Here is an 18720-nt window from a genome sequence, read left to right as displayed (position 1 = left end):
GGTGGGAGGGGATGGGCAGTAGGCCTGGGTACGACCTGAGAGGCTGTGGTGGGGAACCGGCTGCTGAGGGCCTTGGTCAGGGCAGCGACTTGGTTTCTGGGGTTGGAGAGAGGAGGAACTAGCTGGAGGAGGACAGGACTCAGTACAGAGCTGGCATCTTGGTGTCAGGGCGGGTGAGGTGGGAGGGCGTGGGGAAGGGGGTGTGTGGGGTGGGCTGGTGAGGCATGGACCAGGTCTCAGTGCTGAGGCCTTGGTTGAGCTGTATCCTTTTGGCAGGTTTATCACACGTCCTGATGTCAAGCAAAGCAAGATGGCTGAGTTCCTGGACTGGAGCCTGTGCAACCTGGCCCGTTCCTCCCTCCAGACCATGCAGGGGGTCCTCACCGTGGACGGGACGCTGCAGGCCCTGGTAAGTGCTGCCTGCAGGGGCTGTGGAGATGGCAGGGAAACGGCACCTTACATGGGGACCACAGAATGATGTTACCTGGGATTCCATCTTGACATAATTGGAACCCCGTGGGATTGATGTAACCGGGCCAGGGTCTTGGGCAGTTTCCTTTTCCCTCTGCTTTGGGTCCTGCCTTGGGCTGGGCTGGTTTCTGCGCTGGTGCTGGTGGATGGGCCTGGAGCCCCACCTGTTGCCAGCAGAGGGCAGTGGGGCCACGCAGCCGGGGCTCCCCGGGGTAGCTTAGTTCCTGTGTAAAGTGCAGAGATTGAACGAGCTCTAATAAAACAAGGTGGGTGAGTTGGAACTTGATTCTGTTCCTTTGCACTGGGCTCGGGTTGGATGTTCCTGACTGCTTTGTTTGGACACCGACCCTGGCCTCTGCCTGCAGGTGCCTGGTTGGTGCCCTGGCTGCAGCCCTTTGCCAGCCCTTTCCCTGTGGTTGTCTCTTGTGTTACCTTTTGTTGTGCTAACGAGGAGGAAAGATCAAGTCTCAGAAGAGGGCAAAGCCTCTTTTTGGGTCAGCCTCCTGGAGGCTGCAGCTCCCTGGTCAGCCTTCTGGAGGGGGAGCCGGCAGCCCGCTGTGGCCTTCGGTGTGGTGGGTTCAGCGCCTTCCTCTCTCTTTCTTTAATTATGGCGGGTGAGGCTTTGAGAGCACTTCTCATCCTTGTCTCACGCTGTGGAGCCTGTGGTCCCTCTGAGGAGCAGGGCACTTTGTTCTTGTTTAAACTATATTTTTTATAGAGACAGGGTCTTGCTATGTAGGCCAGGGTGGTCTTGAACTCCTGGCCTCAAGTGATCCTCGTACCTTCAGATCCTCCTGCCTTTGTGATCATCCCAAAGTGCTGGGATTACAGGCTTGAGCTGCCGTGCCTGGAAGGACACTTTGGAGTGCGTTTTAGGGGAGATGACGAGTGCCACTTCGCCGCGGCATCCTCCTGTCCGCAGCGGCGTCCTCCTGTCCGCGGCGTCGCCCTGCTGTCCGCGGCGTCGTCCTGCTGTCCGCGGCGTCGTCCTCCTGTCCGCGGCGTCGTCCTCCTGTCCGCGGCGTCGTCCTCCTGTCCGCGGCGTCGTCCTCCTGTCCGCGGCGTCGTCCTCCTGTCCGCGGTGTTGTTCTGGCCGTGGCAGGTTCTGCCAGGGAGTGGGAGGCTGTCAGCTGGGTGGAGGGGGCCTGTGGGAGTGATAGCCTGGGGTCGGGGTGTATGTTTCTTGAGGGGGAATTGGGAAGTGTCCTCAATGTCTGCTGCTTCCCGGTCATGCTGCCGCGGTCTTCAGCAGGGCAGCCCTTCAAATGAGGAAAAGGTTTCAGACGTGTGAGAGAAAACTGCAGACGTGTTTCCTGGAGCCTGTGCTCTGCCCAGGTGATGTCTGTTTTCTTCAGGCCTCCCCTCAACCTCCCATAAATGTGACAGATTCAGCAGTTTTCAAAAATCAAGATATAATTCACATGCCACAAGTAACTCATCCTTCTAGGGTAAACAGTTCTGTAGTTTTTAGTGTATTTGCAAAGCTGCGCGGTCATCACCATTATCTAACTTCAGGACACTGTCATCATCCTGAAAGAAACCTTGATTGCACCAAGCAGTCCGTCCCTCACCTTCCCCAGCCCCTGCAGCGGTGGATCCATGTTCTGTCCCTGTGGACTTGCTGGTTGCGGACATCTTACCTCACCAGAGTCGTACACGACACAGCCTTTTGCGTCTGGCCTTCACTGAGCCCGACGTGTCCAAGGTTCATCCGCGCTATGGTGTTGTCAGTACCTCGTTCCCTTTATGGCTGAATCATAAGCCAGTGTGTGGGTATTTTCCATATGCCAGCGTATGGGTATTTTCCACTGTTACAAATGACGCTGTGAAGAACTTTCATGTGCAAGATTTTGTTTAAACTTAATGCTTTCAGGCCAGGTGCGGTGTGGCTCACGTCTATAATCCCAGCACTTTGGGAGGCCGAGGCAGGCAGATCACTTGAGGTCAGGAGTTCGAGACCAGCCTGGCCAACATGGTGAAACCCTATCTCTACTAAAAATGCAAAAAATAGCCAGGCATAGTGGCACGGGCCTGTAATCCCAGCTACTCGGGAGGCTGAGGCAGGAGAATTGCTTGAACCTGGGAGGCAGAGGTTGAGTGAGCTGAGATCTTGCCACTGCACCCCAGCCTAGGTGACAGAGCGAGACTCTGCCAGAAAAAAAACAAAAAAAACCCCAACTTAATACTTTCAGTACCCTTGGGTACATAACGCTAGTTTTTAATAAAATTTTAAAATTTGGAATATTTCCATCTTTCTGAAGTCTTTCTAAAAAGATTTTTCTGGTGGCTTACCTGTCGTACTGATGAAATAGAGGACCTGCTTGTGCCAGGCATTTTTGGGCATTGCAGGTACAGATGTGCCGTCTGTGTCCCCAGGTGCCCCTCTTTCCGGCCGTGCTGGGGCAGCGTCCTCAATGCCTAAAGAGGATTCATTGCCATCGTGGAGGTCAGGGCAGGCTGAGGCTGGCCTTGAAGGGTACGAGGGTGGAGGGGTAGGGCAGGGAGGATGCACGTCTCAGATGTGCCCACTGTGCCATTGGTCCATGGATCCTCAGGGAATGTGTGTTTTATGTTTTAGGCAGTTCTGGTAAAGGTGGTGGATTTAGGTGCAATTGGATTCTTCATTTTTTGCCTTGAGTCTCACTGAGGAAATGTGAAGAAGGGGAAGATGGCAGTGGCCAGGGTGGGGGTCCTGGGATTCTGGTAGCTTCACCTTAATGTTTGTGATGCTGGTTGTACAGACAGCCTCCCACATGACCAAGGACATGCTCTTAGGGCCCTAAGACCCAAGAAGAATGGGCTGCTACTGCCAAGAAGTATGACATGCGTGTGGAAGACCATGAGCCTTACCCGGCTGGTGGCATGGGGTGTGGCAGCTGCCGCAGTTCCCCGACCCATTGCAGCGGGAGGGGGTCCATGCTGTGACTAAGGCCACTGGATCCAACCCATCGCAGCGGGAGGGGGTCCATGCTGTGACTAAGACCACTGGATCCGACCCATCGCAGCGGGAGGGGGTCCATGCTGTGACTAAGACCACTGGATCCAGCCCATCGCAGCGGGAGGGGGTCCGTGCTGTGACTGGGACCACTGGATCCAACCCATCGCAGCGGGAGGGGGTCCGTGCTGTGACTGGGACCACCTGGCCCTGAGGTTGGACTGGTGAAATGACAATGCTGGCACCTACATGTGTGTCAGGATCCATGTGGATACGTCCCCCACACCTGTTTCTTGGAATATCGTGTAAGCAGCTCTTCAGCTTCACAGCCTTCATGATCGTGTTCTGGGTGGGGAAGAATTACCCAGCCTACCAGCCCATGGGGCCAAAGCAGTGTCTTTATCATCATCTGCACCTGGAACCAGGTGGCAATCCCACCATAGAACCTGAGGCTCACAGGATCTGAGGCGGCTTCGTGGGCTTCTCTGCCCTCTAGGATTCCCTCATCCCTAGAAATTTAACCTTAATGAAATCCCTAATAAAACTCAGTGCTGTGGGGGAAAAACGTCTCAGGTCAGGAGAGCACGTGGGAGGTTTAACAGGATGTGACCAGAGCTGGTTGTCTCCAATGGCTCTGCAGGGGAGGCTGTTAGCCCTGTCCCGAGTGTGGTGAGTGTGGTGCCTCTGCAGGGGAGGCTGTTAGCCCTGCCCCGAGCGTGGGTGCTGCTTTGGGAGGGGAGGTACATTTGATCTCTGTCCAGTCTCTTAACGGGCTTCTAGGGGTCTCCTGCAGCTCTCATCAGCCTGGCCTGGGAGCCTCCCCTCCTCTCCCCTCCCCACCTCATGCTGTTGGGTCAGCAGGATACCCCAGCCTTGGGGCTGGAGCCAGCTGTGGCTGCCCAGGGACTTGTAGGCAGGTGAGGCATGCCAGCTCCTGGCCAGGCTGGCTGTGGGAGAGGCAGCCTCCTGGTGAGGGGCTGTGGGCCACTGCGTTCAGGCTGCCTTGGAGGGCTCCACGGTGTCCCCTGGATGCAGGGCTCCGAGTCCTTCTTGGCTTGGGAAGGTCTTGTGGCCACGTGTGTCTAGTTCTGCAGTTTCTTTGCGGGTTCGGTTCTTTACTTTTTTTTTTTTTTTTTTTTTTGGTGATCTTGTTGGTTTTGTCTACATTGTTCCCAGGTTTTCTGTTCTTCCATCCCAAGTGGGAGGCACGTGGTGCACAGCCTGCGTTTGGAATACCCAGAGGGTGAGCAGGCAGGCGGGCTCGCTGCCCCATTCCCCTGCTAGCTGCTGAGACAGGTGGGAATTCCTGTAGTGAAGTCAAACCAGCCAGGAGTGGGGAAGTGCTTTTTATTTTGACATGTCCAAGTTCCACGTTGAGGTGGAGAGACGTTCGTTTTTCCCCTTCCTCCCGAGGTGTAAAAAGGTCTTCTCAAAGGCTTAGGAGAGCTGAGCCTTGTGCCACCCCCCGGCATGTGCTGGCAAAGAGTGAGGTGTGCTGTCCTGCCGTTTAGGGCAGAGCACCCAGGCAGTTTGGCAACAGCACCTCAGAACTATTCAGAGATTTGCCCTCAGCAAGAGTGAGCAATTGTCTGACGCAGCCGGCTGAAATCCCTGGGAAGGGAATGAATGAAACTGCCGTGAAGCAACTCCTGGCGGGGCCGGGCTTCTGGCAGCTCCTGGGGCCACCAGCACGTCCCTTCCAGAGCGTCTGAAGCCCTGGGCGGCTGCTGGAGCATCTCAAGTCTTTCCAGAGCCACACGTGTTGTTTCCTTCTGTCTCTTGGAAGGGTCCGTTTGGTCTGATCCAGGTTGCCTCAGCGGGAGGAAGTCGTGCTGGGCGCTGAGCAGGCGGGAGGTTTCACCTTGGGCTTGGCAGAGCTGCAGGCAGAGGCCGGGCGCCTACCGTACATGATGAAACTTGCAGGTGGATTCTGCTTAGGGTTTCATCTGTTTCCTTTGATGCACTTGGCTTCATTGTCATCCACCTGTTCATTACTGTGGGCGAAACAGGTGAACTCTCAACAAGTACCATCGAAACCAGGATTTGATCTTCATTTCCCTCGAAGCGTAGTTCCCTTGCAGTGAGGGTTTTTAACTCCTGTGGGAGGGAAGCAAGTGTTTGGCAATGTAATTTCCCTGGAAGGCCCCTGTACTCCAGCTTTAAAAACACCCTTTGGTTTAGTCCCAATTTAAGCATTAAGATTAATGCAAATTGAGGGAATTCAAGGAAGGAGGAAAACGCGTTAAAAATGGAAAATGGGCTGGGCGCAGTGGCTCACGCCGGTAATCCCAGCACTTTGGGAGGCCGAGGCAGGTGGATCACTTGAGGCCAGGAGTTTGATCCCAGCCTGGCCAACGTGGTGAAACCCTGTCTCTACTAAAAATACAAAAAATTAATTGGGCATGGTGGCGGGCACCTGTAATCCCAGCTACTTGGGAGGCTGAGGCAGGAGAATTGCTTGACCTGGGAGGTGGAGGTTGCAGTGAGCCGAGATCGCGCCTCTGCACTCCAGCCTGGGCAACAGAGCAAGACTCCATCTAAACAAAAATTTACAAAAAGGAAAATGGCTGTCATTTCACGTGTGACTCTGCTTGCTGATTGACAGTTGTGCTCTTTTGGTTTCTAGCGCTCTGACTGGCAGACTGTCGACTGTGTGGAGTGGGTTTCTCCCTGTGTGTTCTCACAACGGCTGGGAGGCAGCAGCGGGGCTGGGGGACTCAGACTGTGAGCTGGGGCTGTTGACTATGGAAGTGGTAATAGGATGCTCTTCCCCTTATCGGCTGTCAGGCTCGAGTCTCCCCTTCGCAGTGCGGTTTCTTTTTATTTTTATCATTGATAAAAGCACAACTCATGTTAGAGGATAAAATAGTCACACACAACAGCATTAAAAACCAAGAAAGCCAAAGAACGCTGGCATCGTCAGTTTCACCCCCAGCTCCCGCCCGGCCCCTGTGAAAAGAGGTGCTGAAGCCACTCTGCTTTTTTATAGTTAATAAAAGCAGCCAGGTCCCCAAGTAGGAGTGGTTGTGGCCGAGAGTGTGTGGGCCGGGAACCAGGGCTTGAGCTGCTGTGAGCTGTGCCCAGGCCCTTTGCTGACTCCGTCTCTCCTGTGACCCGAGGCCAGGGTGAGCACCAGCGCCCGCCCCACCTGGGAGGGAAGCAGCAGACCTCTCACCGCAGAGGCTGGTGTGAGGCTAATTAGCACAGTCAGTCTTTGAAGATGAAAGAAGACAGCTGATTATCTAAAACATTTCTCATTTAGGCTTTGATTTCTCTTCAGATTTGGGGAACAGCACCCTACTGTTCCATTTAGGGTTCAGTGTGGCCAGAGGAAGATGACCCAGTGGTCCTTTTTAGTTGTAGTGCTCTCTTGGGGCAAGGTTTTGGATGGAGAAAATAGGGCAAGAGCAGTTTGAATGTGGGTACTTTCCGGAGATCATGCTCCTGTAGCACTTGGGTGAAACGAGGTGCCCCAAGCCACACTGGTTCGGTTTCCTTGTGGCGTTGAGGAGAGACCTGGAGCAGCCAGCTCTTAACACTCATTTCCCATCACTCAGCATTTTCTGTGGGGCGGGCACAGTGCTGTGAGTCTTACAGAAACCTGCGTGGTGAGCCGCACGCCTTTGAGTTCCTATCAGCCCTGGCCCATCCCTGCTGAGGTGGCGCGACCTGCTCGCAGACGTGTGCTCACAGGCAGCCCGTCGCGGGGTCATGTGCTAGACGGGGAGGGGGCTTGGTGGGTCACCAGCTTCACCCCCCTCAGTTCTTAGATGAGGAACAGACAGGCAGAGAGCTGGGCGGGGCTGGTGCTGAGTGGGCCAGAGCTGGGTCTCAGTGGCCCATGCCCCAGTCGTCCTGGCCTGTGGCCCCTGTGCAGGTTGGGGTGCCCCTACCCCCTCACCTGCCCCGCCCTCACCTGGCTCACAGGCCCATGATGCCTCACTGCCCACGCAGTCACCTTAGAGGCACCTTCCCTCTAAGGCAGATGTCCCTCAGGCTTTGGCCCTGGCTGGTGGTATCTCAGCTCTGATTCACCCTTGACCTTTATTTCCTGATTTCTGTCCTCGGTTCTCGAGCCCTCCTTCTGTGGACCCGTTGGGTACACGTGTGACACTTCAGAACCCGCAAGTCCCAGGTCACGCCTGTTGTACCGTCACTTCCCCTCCCGGCCTGTTTACCCGGGAGCCCAGCAACAGATGGGAGCTTCTGTGCTGCTGTCCGTGCATACGGCCCAGGAGCCGGACTCATCCCCAAGACGCTGTGTTCCCTCCCGCTGTCCGCTCACGCCTGCCTGTGTGGATGTGGCTCTGACGTGTCTCCTTTCCTGGTTCATTACTCACCTGTTCTCATGTGGCTACGCCGCCACCCTGTCCCCGGGGGTCCTTGTCCCAGCACGTGGCTCTGTGCTTCACGTCATCCTGAGTCCGTCCCGCTCTGCCGCCTGGTCCAGGTGGGAGCCGTTTCCCTCTGTGAAGTGTTCCCTCTGGAGGCCCTGGGCTCCCCGACTACCCTCCTGCCTCAGGTCCTGTGGCTGTCGGCTGCAGTGAAGGTGGAGGGTGTGAGCCATCCATTCATAGACTGCCAGGCTCTGTCCCATGCTGCCTCTGTGCCCTTGATCCTGGCAGCACACCTGCTGTCCTGTGGCCTAGGTAAAGGGTGGTCTCGGAAGCCTGTGGCCTGGGTAAAGGGTGGCCTCATCTTGGCCTCGGAAGAAGGAGGGCTCAGGCTGTGGCCCACGCCTGGGGCTCCCCATCCCCCCCGTGTGTCCTGGTGTCTTTGCTTGGCTCGCCGGCCTCTGTGGGCTCCGCAGGCGGCAGGCGGCTCTCAGCCACGCTCTCCATCCTCACGCTTGTTTCTGCCCTGGCAGAGCTGCTCAGTGGCCAGCCCGTGGGACCCCTGTGCACCCTGCCGCCCCCAGCACGTGTCAGCAGCGCTGTCCGGGGGAGATGTGGCATCAGCACAGCCTTGTCCTTGTCTCTGCCCGTTCTTCTTTCCTTACCTCTGTGTGTCTCCTTTTTTCTCTTCCACATGGTGTCCACGGTGGATAACCACCTCCACCCGCCTCTTGGTTGGTGGATCTTCCTTCTGCTGGGCTCGGAGCTGTGCCACCCCTACCTGCACTGCAGAGAAGCCCAGACCCCTCTCTGACTTCAGACGCTGGAGCCTGAGCCCCCCGCTTGCCAGGCCAGTGCCCCTTCAGGTCCCTGCAAAGCCACTGCTCTTCATGGTCTCTCCTGCCGTCGTCGCCCTCCTGCCGCCGCTGAGCCCGTGGGCTGCTTGGTGGCTTGGGAGCTACATACAATTCTGTTTTGGGGGGTTTGTTTTCAGGCTTTCTGTGGCAGGAATTACGTCTCTTGCATCTTTTTATTTATTTATATTTTTTGAGACGGAGTCTCGCTCTGTCGCCCAGGCTGGAATGCAGTGGTGCGATCTCGGCTCACTGCAAGCTCCGCCTCCCGGGTTCACGCCATTCTCCTGCCTCAGTCTCCTGAGTTGCTGGGACTACAGGCGCCCACCGCCATGCCTGGCTAATTTTTTTGTATTTTAGTAGAGATGGGGTTTCACCGTGTTAGCCAGGATGGTCTCGATCTCCTGACCTCGTGATCTGCCTGCGTCGGCCTCCCAAAGTGCTGGGATTACAGACGTGAACCACTGTGCCCGGCCATGGATCATTAACCTCTTTTCTAGCATCTTACCTCTGTGGTGGTTCACTTGCGAGCTTTTGCTGGGCCTTGGGAGGTGCGTGGGCTCGCTGCTTCTCTCTTCTGTGGGAACTGTTGCCTTTGGGCAGGGGGCACACCCCAGAGGTGGTCACACACACCTGAACGTGAGCGCAGTCATTGGTCCCTGTCATGCAAAGATGGGCTGTGCAGAATGAGCTCGGAATAGCAGCCAGAAGGCTCAGTGATGGGGGAGTTGTTTAAGCTCGAATACTGAAATGCTGCTGGCTGTTTATGGCTGTGAGGTCACTACGTGGGCTGCTGAGAACATGAGTCATGAAACAGTCATGCGTCCCCTAACAATGGGGGTAGTCCTGAGAACTGCGTTGTTGGGCAGTGTCGTCGTGTGAACACCGTAGCGTGCACTTAAACATAGATGGTGTGGCCTGCTGCACACCCAAGGCCAGGTGGTGTGGCCTGCTGCATGCCCAGGCCAGGTGGTGTGGCCTGCTGCATGCCCAGGCCAGGTGGTGTGGCCTGCTGCATGCCCAGGCCAGGTGGTGTGGCCTGCTGCATGCCCAGGCTAGGTGGTGTGGCCTGCTGCTCCCAGGCTGCAAACCTGTACAGCACCTGACTGTGCTGAATACTGCAGGGAACTGTAACACAGTGGTGTTTGCACATCTAAGCATAGAGAAGGTACAGCAAAAATATATTATCAGCTGGGCGCGGTGGCTCACGCCTGTAATCCCAGCACTTTGGGAGGCCGAGGTGGGCGGATCACGAGGTCAAGAGATCGAGATCATCTTGGCTAACATGGTGAAACCCCGTCTCTACTAAAAATACAAAAATTAGCCGGGTGTAGTGGCAGGCGCCTGTAGTTCCAGCGACTCAGGAAGCCGAGGCAGGAGAATCGCTTGAACCTGGGAGGCGGAGGTTGCAGTGAGCTGAGATTGTGCCACTGCACTCCAGCCTGGGTGACAGAGCGAGACTCCGTCTCCAAAAAAAAAAAAAAAATTATATGTATATACACACGTGTATACATGTGTGCGTGCATACACACACACACACACACACACACATATATAAAATCATGTTATGGGCCCACTATCGATATGTGGTTCCTCATTGACCAGAATGTTCTACGATGCAGGACTGTAGTGCGATACACTGTCATGAACAGATTGATAAATGAGGTGAAGGATGATGCCTGTGAATGACAGACGTAGGAAGCCGCAATCATTTTGTGTTTTCCACACTCTCTTTGAGAGCTGTGTTGCCTTGGTTTACAGATGAGGACATGGACCGAGGTCAGGGGCTGCCAGGTTGGTGCTGGGGTGTGGAGCTGGGCCTTGCGTGGCCCCCACCTGTGAAGGTAATTAGTGTTTACCTTACAGTCCAAGGTTTGGTGAAAAATAACACTTCGTCCTGGAAAGATAAAAGCTAGATGTGATTACTTCGATTATTGAAGCATTTTTGTGTGAAATTACCTTTTTTTTTTTTTTTGGTGGCAGTCGCACGATCTCAGCTCACTGCAAGCTGCACCTCCCGGGCTCAAGTCATCCTCCCACCTCAGCCTCCTGAGTAGCTGTGATTACAGGTGAATGCCACCACACCTGGCTAATTTTTGTGTTTATAGCAGAGATGAGGTCTCGCCATATTGTCCAGGCTGGTCTCGAACTCTTAGGCTCAAGCAGCCGTCCTGCCTTGGCCTCCCAAAGCGCTAGGATTCCAGACGTGAGCCACTACACCCAGCCTGAAATTAGTTTTCATTTCGATATTTGTTTTCTTAAAATTCTTTATAATTTGTTAGAAATTTATTTTGTCAGAAACAGTATATTTTTTCACTCTGGGGTTCTGATTCTAATCAGTCATTTACCAATCCAGCAATGAAAATTTTGACTTCTGTCAGTGCTTTTTTTCCTGTGAATGTATGGTGGTCCTGAGGGGAGTGCATTGTGCTCGCTCGTGGGAGAGGCAGTGGTCTGGCCTGGCCCCACCTGTGCCCCCTGGGCCCCACCTTGAGGACAAGCTCTCTTCTGTTTCCAGTGCTCTCCCGTCCCGTCTAGGGCAACCGCTGCTCTTTCTAGGGGTGGTGGTGGGGCTGTTGAAGATGTCCCTGGCTTTGGTTTTTGCAGGCCAGTAGATGCACTGGAAGTTGTGATTTTTCTGGGCTCCAGTGGTAGTGTGGTGGGAAGGCTCGTTTCCTGCCCTGGTGCTGAAGGGAGCCTCGAGCGTACCAGAGTTCCTCTGTGAAGCCTTTGCACCTTCTGCAGGGTGCAGCCCGGTGTGGGTTTCACTGCCCTCCAGGAAAGGCCTGGCCCTGGTGGGCTCCCTGCAGCACATGCACGGACCTGGGGCTGTGCTCTCAAGGGATTCCAGCCTGGAAAGGGTTGTTTGGTGTTAAAGATCCTCTTCTGTGCCTGTCCTGTGGCCCCTCAGTGTGGCATGCCCAAGAGTGGCTTTGAACATGGCTGCCCTCCGTGTGCTGAGCCTGTGGGGCACAGATGCCCTCCGTGTGCTGAGCCTGTGGGGCATGGATGCCCTCCGTGTGCTGAGCCTGTGGGGCACAGATACCCTCTGCGTGCTGAGCCTGTGGGGCATGGATGCCCTGCGTGTGCTGAGCCTGTGGGGGCACGGAAGCTCGGTGCCGACCGGCACTCACAGCTTCTCAGAAGCATGTTACCAGCCAGAGCCAAGCCTGAACTGGTGTGGTGTGGGGGCCCTTCTCCCAGGGCCTCGGGTGGAGTTGCTTTTCTTGGCCTAGATTTGGCAGTGCCTTAAGGGAGCCTCAAACCAGCATCTCCTGCTTGGCAGCGGGTGAGCTTGCTCCCGAGTAGCTCGACAGCCTGTGATTTACTGGGCTTGGAGAACATGCCCCGGGGAGGGGAAGCTGGCTCCCACGTTGCAGAGAAGCCAGCTTGGGTGGGTAGCCATCGAAAGGTGGGGCGGGTTAGGATGATTGCTGAGAAACTCCTTTTGTTTGCACCTTGTGCCGTGCTGGTTTCTAGAACAACAAAAACAGACCTGGCAGTCATTCCTCATTTACTGTGCAGTGGTGTTTTTCTCTAATCCCTGGTGTAATTGCCTCTGTCTAGTGTATGCTTTTCAGCAGGTGGTTTTAATTTGGTTCCCATTATGCTTCCATGAAAGTGGGCTGTGCCCCCCAGTTTATGGCCTAGCTTATGAGCACTTGAAACCGTTGATGACTAGAGTGCGCTCTCTCTGGCTGCGTCCTCCTGCTGACAGGTTCCCTGTCCCGCCGCCACGCTGAGCACTGGCCACTGCACACTTTCTCAGGCGAAGACGGCCTCACTTTTCAGTGAAATAAATGGAAACAAAGCCCTGTCTTCATTGACTTGTTCTTTCCCTATCGTCTCTTTTGCCCTCCTGCGCCCATGCCTGGGAAAGTCGATAACTTTTGGGGCTTTTCTCTGTGTGTGCTGAATGCCCAGGAGGCTGCCTGTGTAATTCAGCTGGAAACTGTCCCCAGGGTAGAGAGAAGTGTGAGGAGAAAAAGAACCTTCGACCTGTAAACGTATGGGGTGCTGGTTTCTCCCTTACTGCAGATGGTGGCGGGCCCTGGCCTTGGCGCTGTCTCCTGTGTGTAGCTGGGGACAGTGGAAGCTGGGCTGGGCCTTTCCAGGTGTGGGGCATCCAGGCCAGTTACAAGAGATGATGCTTGCTTTCCCAAGAAGTCATCACCACTTGTATGTTAGTCTACTGTCAAGAATGTTGTACTACACTTCGTAGGAATTTAGTAACTAAAGAACGTTCATGTGTGAGGGCACTCGAGGAATTTCAGTGTCTTGGATTCTTTTTATTTAGTGAGAGAAACCAGACGACGTGTTAGCCCGTTGCCGAGTAAGACCGGGGGACACGTTAGCCCATTGCCGAGAGAGACCGGGGCACACGTTAGCCCATTGTTGAGAGAGACCGGGGGACAGGGTAGCCCATTGCCGAGAGAGACCGGGGGACATGTTAGCCTGTTGTTGAGAGAGACCGGGGGACATGTTAGCCCATTGCCGAGAGAGACCGGGGCACACGTTAGCCCATTGTTGAGAGAGACCAGGGCACACGGTAGCCCGTTGAGAGAGACCGGGGGACACGGTAGCCCATTGTTGAGAGAGACCGGGGCACACGTTAGCCCGTTGCGAGAGAGACCGGGGCACACGTTAGCCCATTGCCGAGAGAGACCGGGGGACACGGTAGCCCGTTGCCGAGAGAGACCGGGGGACACGTTAGCCCGTTGAGAGAGACCGGGGGACATGTTAGCCCATTGTTGAGAGAGACCGGGGGACACGGTAGCCTGTTGCCGAGAGAGACCGGGGGACACGTTAGCCCGTTGTTGAGAGAGACCGTGGGACACGTTAGCCCGTTGTTGAGAGAGACCGGGGGACACGTTAGCCCGTTGTTGAGAGAGACCGGGGGACACGTTAGCCCGTTGTTGAGAGAGACCGGGGGACACGTTAGCCCGTTATTGAGAGAGACCGGGGGACACGTTAGCCCGTTGCCGAGAGAGACCGGGGGACACGTTAGCCCGTTGTTGAGAGAGACCGGGGGACACGTTAGCCCGTTGTTGAGAGAGACCGGGGGACACGTTAGCCCGTTGTTGAGAGAGACCGGGGGACACGTTAGCCCGTTGTTGAGAGAGACCGGGGGACACGTTAGCCTGTTGTTGAGAGAGACCGGGGGACACGTTAGCCCGTTGTTGAGAGAGACCGGGGGACACGTTAGCCTGTTTCTGAGAGAGACCGTGGGACACGTTAGCCCGTTGTTGACAGAGACTGGGGGACACGTTAGCCCATTGCCGAGAGAGACCGGGGGACACGGTAGCCCATTGCCGAGAGAAACCGGGGGACACGGTAGCCTGTTGTTGACAGAGACTGGGGGACACGTTAGCCCGTTGCTGAGAGAGACCGGGGGACACGGTAGCCTGTTGTTGAGAGAGACCGGGGGACACGGTAGCCTGTTGAGAGAGACCGGGGGACACGGTAGCCTGTTGTTGAGAGAGACCGGGGGACACGGTAGCCTGTTGTTGAGAGGGACCGGGGGACACGGTAGCCTGTTGTTGAGAGGGACCGGGGGACACGGTAGCCTGTTGTTGAGAGGGACCGGGGGACACGGTAGCCTGTTGTTGAGAGGGACCGGGGGACACGGTAGCCTGTTGTTGAGAGGGACCGGGGGACACGGTAGCCTGTTGTTGAGAGGGACCGGGGGACACGGTAGCCTGTTGTTGAGAGCGGTTATTTTCCAGATCGTTGTCCTGCTCTGCCCACAGCTGCACAGCTGCTCTTCTGGTTTAGGCTCTGGCCTTTCCTGCTGGGGTTTTCCAGCAGCCTCTGTAGCGGTCTTCATTGTTGAGCACTTCGCTGTTCATCCCCATGTTCTCCATCCTGCTGCTGTTGGAATCTGGTCACGTGGCCGTGGCTGCAGGTGATACGGTGGTGCCCTTTGCCTGTAGGATGAGATTTCATCCGCTCCCAGGTTTATTTGTTGTGGAACAACGTACTCCACAGCTGGTGGCGTCAGTGACAGCCGCACTCTTGCATGGATCGATTCTGTGGCCTCACAGGGTGGGGTGCAGGGGGCGGTTTGTTACTGCCCTTTGATGCCTTGGCCTCTGCCGAGAAGATCATGTGGCAGGTGCCCTGAAGGGCTGAGTGCAGCGGGGGCCCTCTACTGAAGCTGGCTCTTCCTGGGTGGCAGCTGGTTTCCCGGAGGGAGTGTCTTGAGGGACCCTGAAAGAGGCTGCCAGGCTTCTGACCTGGGATTGGGGGTCACTGGCATCGCTCCTGCCTGCCTCTGTTGGTTGTGGCAGTTGGAAGCCTACCAAGGTGGGGGGAGGTGAGGGACCCTTGATTGTCCGTCTGGTAAACTCTGTTCGCCACTGAGCTGGCCAGCCGGCTGCAGTGACAGCTTCTCTGTGAAGTTTCTTGTCTTCTTATCTCCCAGGTGCGGTCAGGCTTCTCGCTGCACATTGGTGGGCTTCAGGCCGTCAGCCCACCTCCCAGGGAATTTGAGTGTGTGCTTGGCCCTGCGACCGCCCCCGAACCCTGCGTACCGTTGCGGGGAGCTTGCCTGTGCCCTGCGGTTTCTGCTCAGCAACTGTTTGCTCTGCAAACGGATGACTTAGGGCTAAAACACATAATAAATTGGATACATCTGGATTGGTGTGAAATAATTTAACTTTCAATTTTGTATTTCACACAAACTAAAGATAGGGAAGAGTTCTTAAAGTTAAATGAGAACTCGCTTTGGGCAAACAAGGATCATCTCCATTCACTTGGTGTAGGGAACGTGTTACTATCCATTTCCCTAAAGAGAAAGGGGCTAAGTCTCTGACCACCTTGGTGAATGTGTTACTCCGAGTGGCTCACTGAGGTGGATGCTGCCACTGCCCCGTTTTACGGACAGGAACGGGAACGCAGAGACCCTGCTCTGCTCCACAGGTGTGACTGGTGGTCTGTCTGGCTGTCTCCTTCCCGTTTTGCTCATAGGTGTGGGATCTGCTCCACAGGTGTGACTGGTGGTCTGTCTGGCTGTCTCCTTCCCGTTTTGCTCATAGGTGTGGGATCTGCTCCACAGGTGTGACTGGTGGTCTGCGTGGCTTCGCTGCTTCTCCACTCAGCGCTTAGAAGAGCCCCCCAGCAGGCTCCATGGAGAGAGTTTAAGTTCCTTCTCCTTTTAAGAAGATGTTTCTATTCTACACTTAAGTAAGAGATCAGGCAGTTTACAGGGTTCATAATGCAAATAAAAGACGCCAGTATTTAGTGAAAGCCTCTTCACCTTGGCTGAGCATCTCCTGATGGGCGGCACCTGCTTCGTTTTACCGTGTGGTGGGCGACAGCAGGACAGGTGGCGCGGTGTGCGGTGCAGGTAGTCTGAGACAGACGCAGTTCTCACTTGACTGTGAAATTCTGTTTTCTGAAGGAAAGAAAATTCATTTGCTTTTTCTTAGAAGGGCTCAGTTCTAGGATTCTTTGATTATGGGGCTTGGATATTTATGTGAATCATCGTGTTTGTCCTCCAGACTTTAAAGCAGAAAGTAAAACCTCAGGTTGAGAATTCAGGAGGGCTAGAACCAGTGTTTGAGGGAAAATCTGATATTCCTGTTTGGTCTGATGAACTCCAGGGGATGCTGTCCGTGTGCGCGCATCGTGGGGACCAGGCTGCCAGGTGTGTGTGTGAGACACGGGCTGAGCCAGTCACCCTTCTCATTTGTTGGTGAAGCATGAATGCAGATGGAGGTCTTTGTGTGAGGTGGTTTGGCCTGTAACTTTAATCCTTTGTATATTTATTTATACCCAGATAATTTTTAAAAACCTACTGAGATGTCTTCTTTTTCCAGGCTAGTAGTGCCCTGAACTTAAACCCGGGCACATTTTGTGATGCCATTGATGAGGGAGGGGTGGAGAGGCTGCAGCCTCCATGAGGGGAGTGGACTTACCATTGCATCCCTATTTTCAGATGAACTTTTGGGAGATGATTTCACTAGTCTCATATAATTACTTTACCATGTACAGAAACTGTTTTCTTTATTATTAGGTGGTGAGTGTTTAGAATTAAAATTCTGAAAGACGTGATGAATTGTTTTCACAATTTGTGTTTATGTTTTAAACTTGTAATTGTATTTGTAACATTAAAAACCTTTTTTTTTTTTTTTTAGGCACAAATATTTAAACATGGAAAACGTGAAGACTGTTTGCCCTATGGTAAGGTTTAATTTTAAGAGAAGGTATCTTTGTGATGTGAGTTTGCTCATATACAATCAAGTGTCTTTCCTTAACATTTTATTCATAGATATAGGAACTGTACATTTGTATGTTTGGACACTATCATTCTTTTTTTTTTGTTGTGGGTTTTAGTAACTGGACTTTTTTTTTTTTTTTTTTTTTGAGGCTGAGTCTCCGTCTGTTGCTCAGGCTGGAGTGCAGTGGCACAATCTTGGCTCACTGCAGCCTCCGCCTCCTGGGTTCAAGCAATTCTCCTGCCTCAGCCTCCCGAGTAGCTGGGACTACAGGCACACACCACCACGCCCAGCTAATTTTTGTATTTTTTTTTTTTTTTCGAGATAGATTTTTGCTCTGTTGTCCAGGTTGGAGTGCAGTGGCACTATCTCGGCTCACTGCAAGCTCCACCTCCCAGGTTCACGCCATTCTCCTGCCTCAGCCTCCTGAGTAGCTGGGACTGCAGGTGCCCGCCACCACACCCACCACACCCAGCTAATTTTTTGTATTTTTAGTAGAGACGGGGTTTCACCGTGTTAGCCAGGATGGTCTCGATCTCCTGACCTTGAGATACGCCTGCCTCGGCCTCCCAAAGTGCTGGGATTACAGGCGTGAGCCACCGTGCCCAGCCTAATTTTTGTATTTTTAATAGAGATGGGGTTTCACCATGTTGGCCAGGCTAGTCTTGAACTCCTGACCTAGTGATCTGCCTGCCTCGGCCTCCCAAAGTGCTGGGATTACAGGCGTAATAACTGGACTTTTTGTCACTTTCCTAGTCCTTTGATAAAGAGGGATTGCTGCCTGGGGTCTCGTGAGGGAGGTCTGGGCAAAGCCTGGGTCATGATCTGAGATTGGACTTGGCTTCTTGGGGCCCAGGAGCAGCCATGTTCCTCTGATAGCCACAGCCACCACCTCTTTTGCCTTCTTCCTAATTCTCTTAATTTATTCTTTTTGAGACTGCGTTTTACTGTGTCGCCCAGGCTGGAATACATGACACAGCTCACTGCAGCCTCGACCTCCTGGGCTCAAGCCATCCTGCCACCTCAGCCTCCCGAGTGGCTGGGACTACAGGCAAGCTCTACCACGCCTGGCTAATTTTTTTAGCAGTGGGGTCTTGCTGTGTTGTCCAGGCTGGTCTTGAACTCCTGGGCTCAAGTGATCTGCCCTGCCTTGGCCTCCCAAAGTGCTGGGCTTAAAGATATGAGCCACCACGCCTGGCTCAATTCTCTTAATTTTAGATTGAGCCTCAATTTCTGAAAATAAGGGCAGTGTTTCTCTCCACGCAGAGGTTTACCATCTGGAAAAAGAGAAACTTCTTAGAGCCTTTGTGTTTTAGAAGCTATCCGGACTGGGCGCGGTGGCTCATGCCTGTAATCCCAGCACGTTGGGAGGCCGAGGTGGGTGGATCACGAGGTCAGGAGATTGAGACCAGCCTGGCCAACATAGTGAAACCCCATCTCTACTAAAAATACAAAAATTAGCTGGGCATGGTGGCGCACACCTGTAGTCCCAGCTACTCGGGAGGCAGAGGCAGGAGAATCCCTTGAACCAGGGAGTTGGAGGTTGCAGTAAGCTGAGATCGCGCCACAGCACTCTAGCCTGGCGACAGAGCAAGACTCAGTCCCAGTGAAAAAAAAAAAAGATGAAAAAAAAAGAAGCCATCCGAATATCAAATTTGAATAACTTTCTTTTTTTTAAAAAGTTTTTCATTATGGAAAATTTGAAACGTATAAAGAAGAGAGAATGGTGCGCACGCCCCGTGTCTCTCTCAGGAGTGTGTGAGTTTTTGTGTGCGGCCCGTTTCATCCCTGCACCGCACAGGAGGGACACACACTGCCATCTCACCTGTGTGCACTTCCCTACGTGTCTCTGGAAGATGGGGCTCATTACGTCCTCGCCACACCCGAGAACGCAAGCAGCCGTTGCC

General features: G+C 54.2%; 1 protein-coding gene across 3 annotated transcripts in view; it reads left to right on the top strand.

The window, feature by feature from the left end:
- The window catches only part of TBCD (tubulin folding cofactor D), a 195197-nt gene that overhangs the window by 27767 nt on the left and 148710 nt on the right, over positions 1 to 18720 (top strand). For all 3 annotated transcript variants that reach the window (XM_055240525.2, XM_063617094.1, XM_063617093.1), the window contains 2 exons: positions 277 to 409; positions 16733 to 16778. In XM_055240525.2, coding sequence (XP_055096500.1) covers positions 277 to 409; positions 16733 to 16778 — 179 coding nt within the window. The remainder of the gene's footprint in view (positions 1 to 276; positions 410 to 16732; positions 16779 to 18720) is intronic.

This window comes from Symphalangus syndactylus, chromosome 14, assembly GCF_028878055.3.
Source record: "Symphalangus syndactylus isolate Jambi chromosome 14, NHGRI_mSymSyn1-v2.1_pri, whole genome shotgun sequence".
NCBI classification, from domain to species: Eukaryota; Metazoa; Chordata; class Mammalia; order Primates; family Hylobatidae; genus Symphalangus; species Symphalangus syndactylus.
This window is presented reverse-complemented; position numbering and strand designations above follow the sequence as displayed.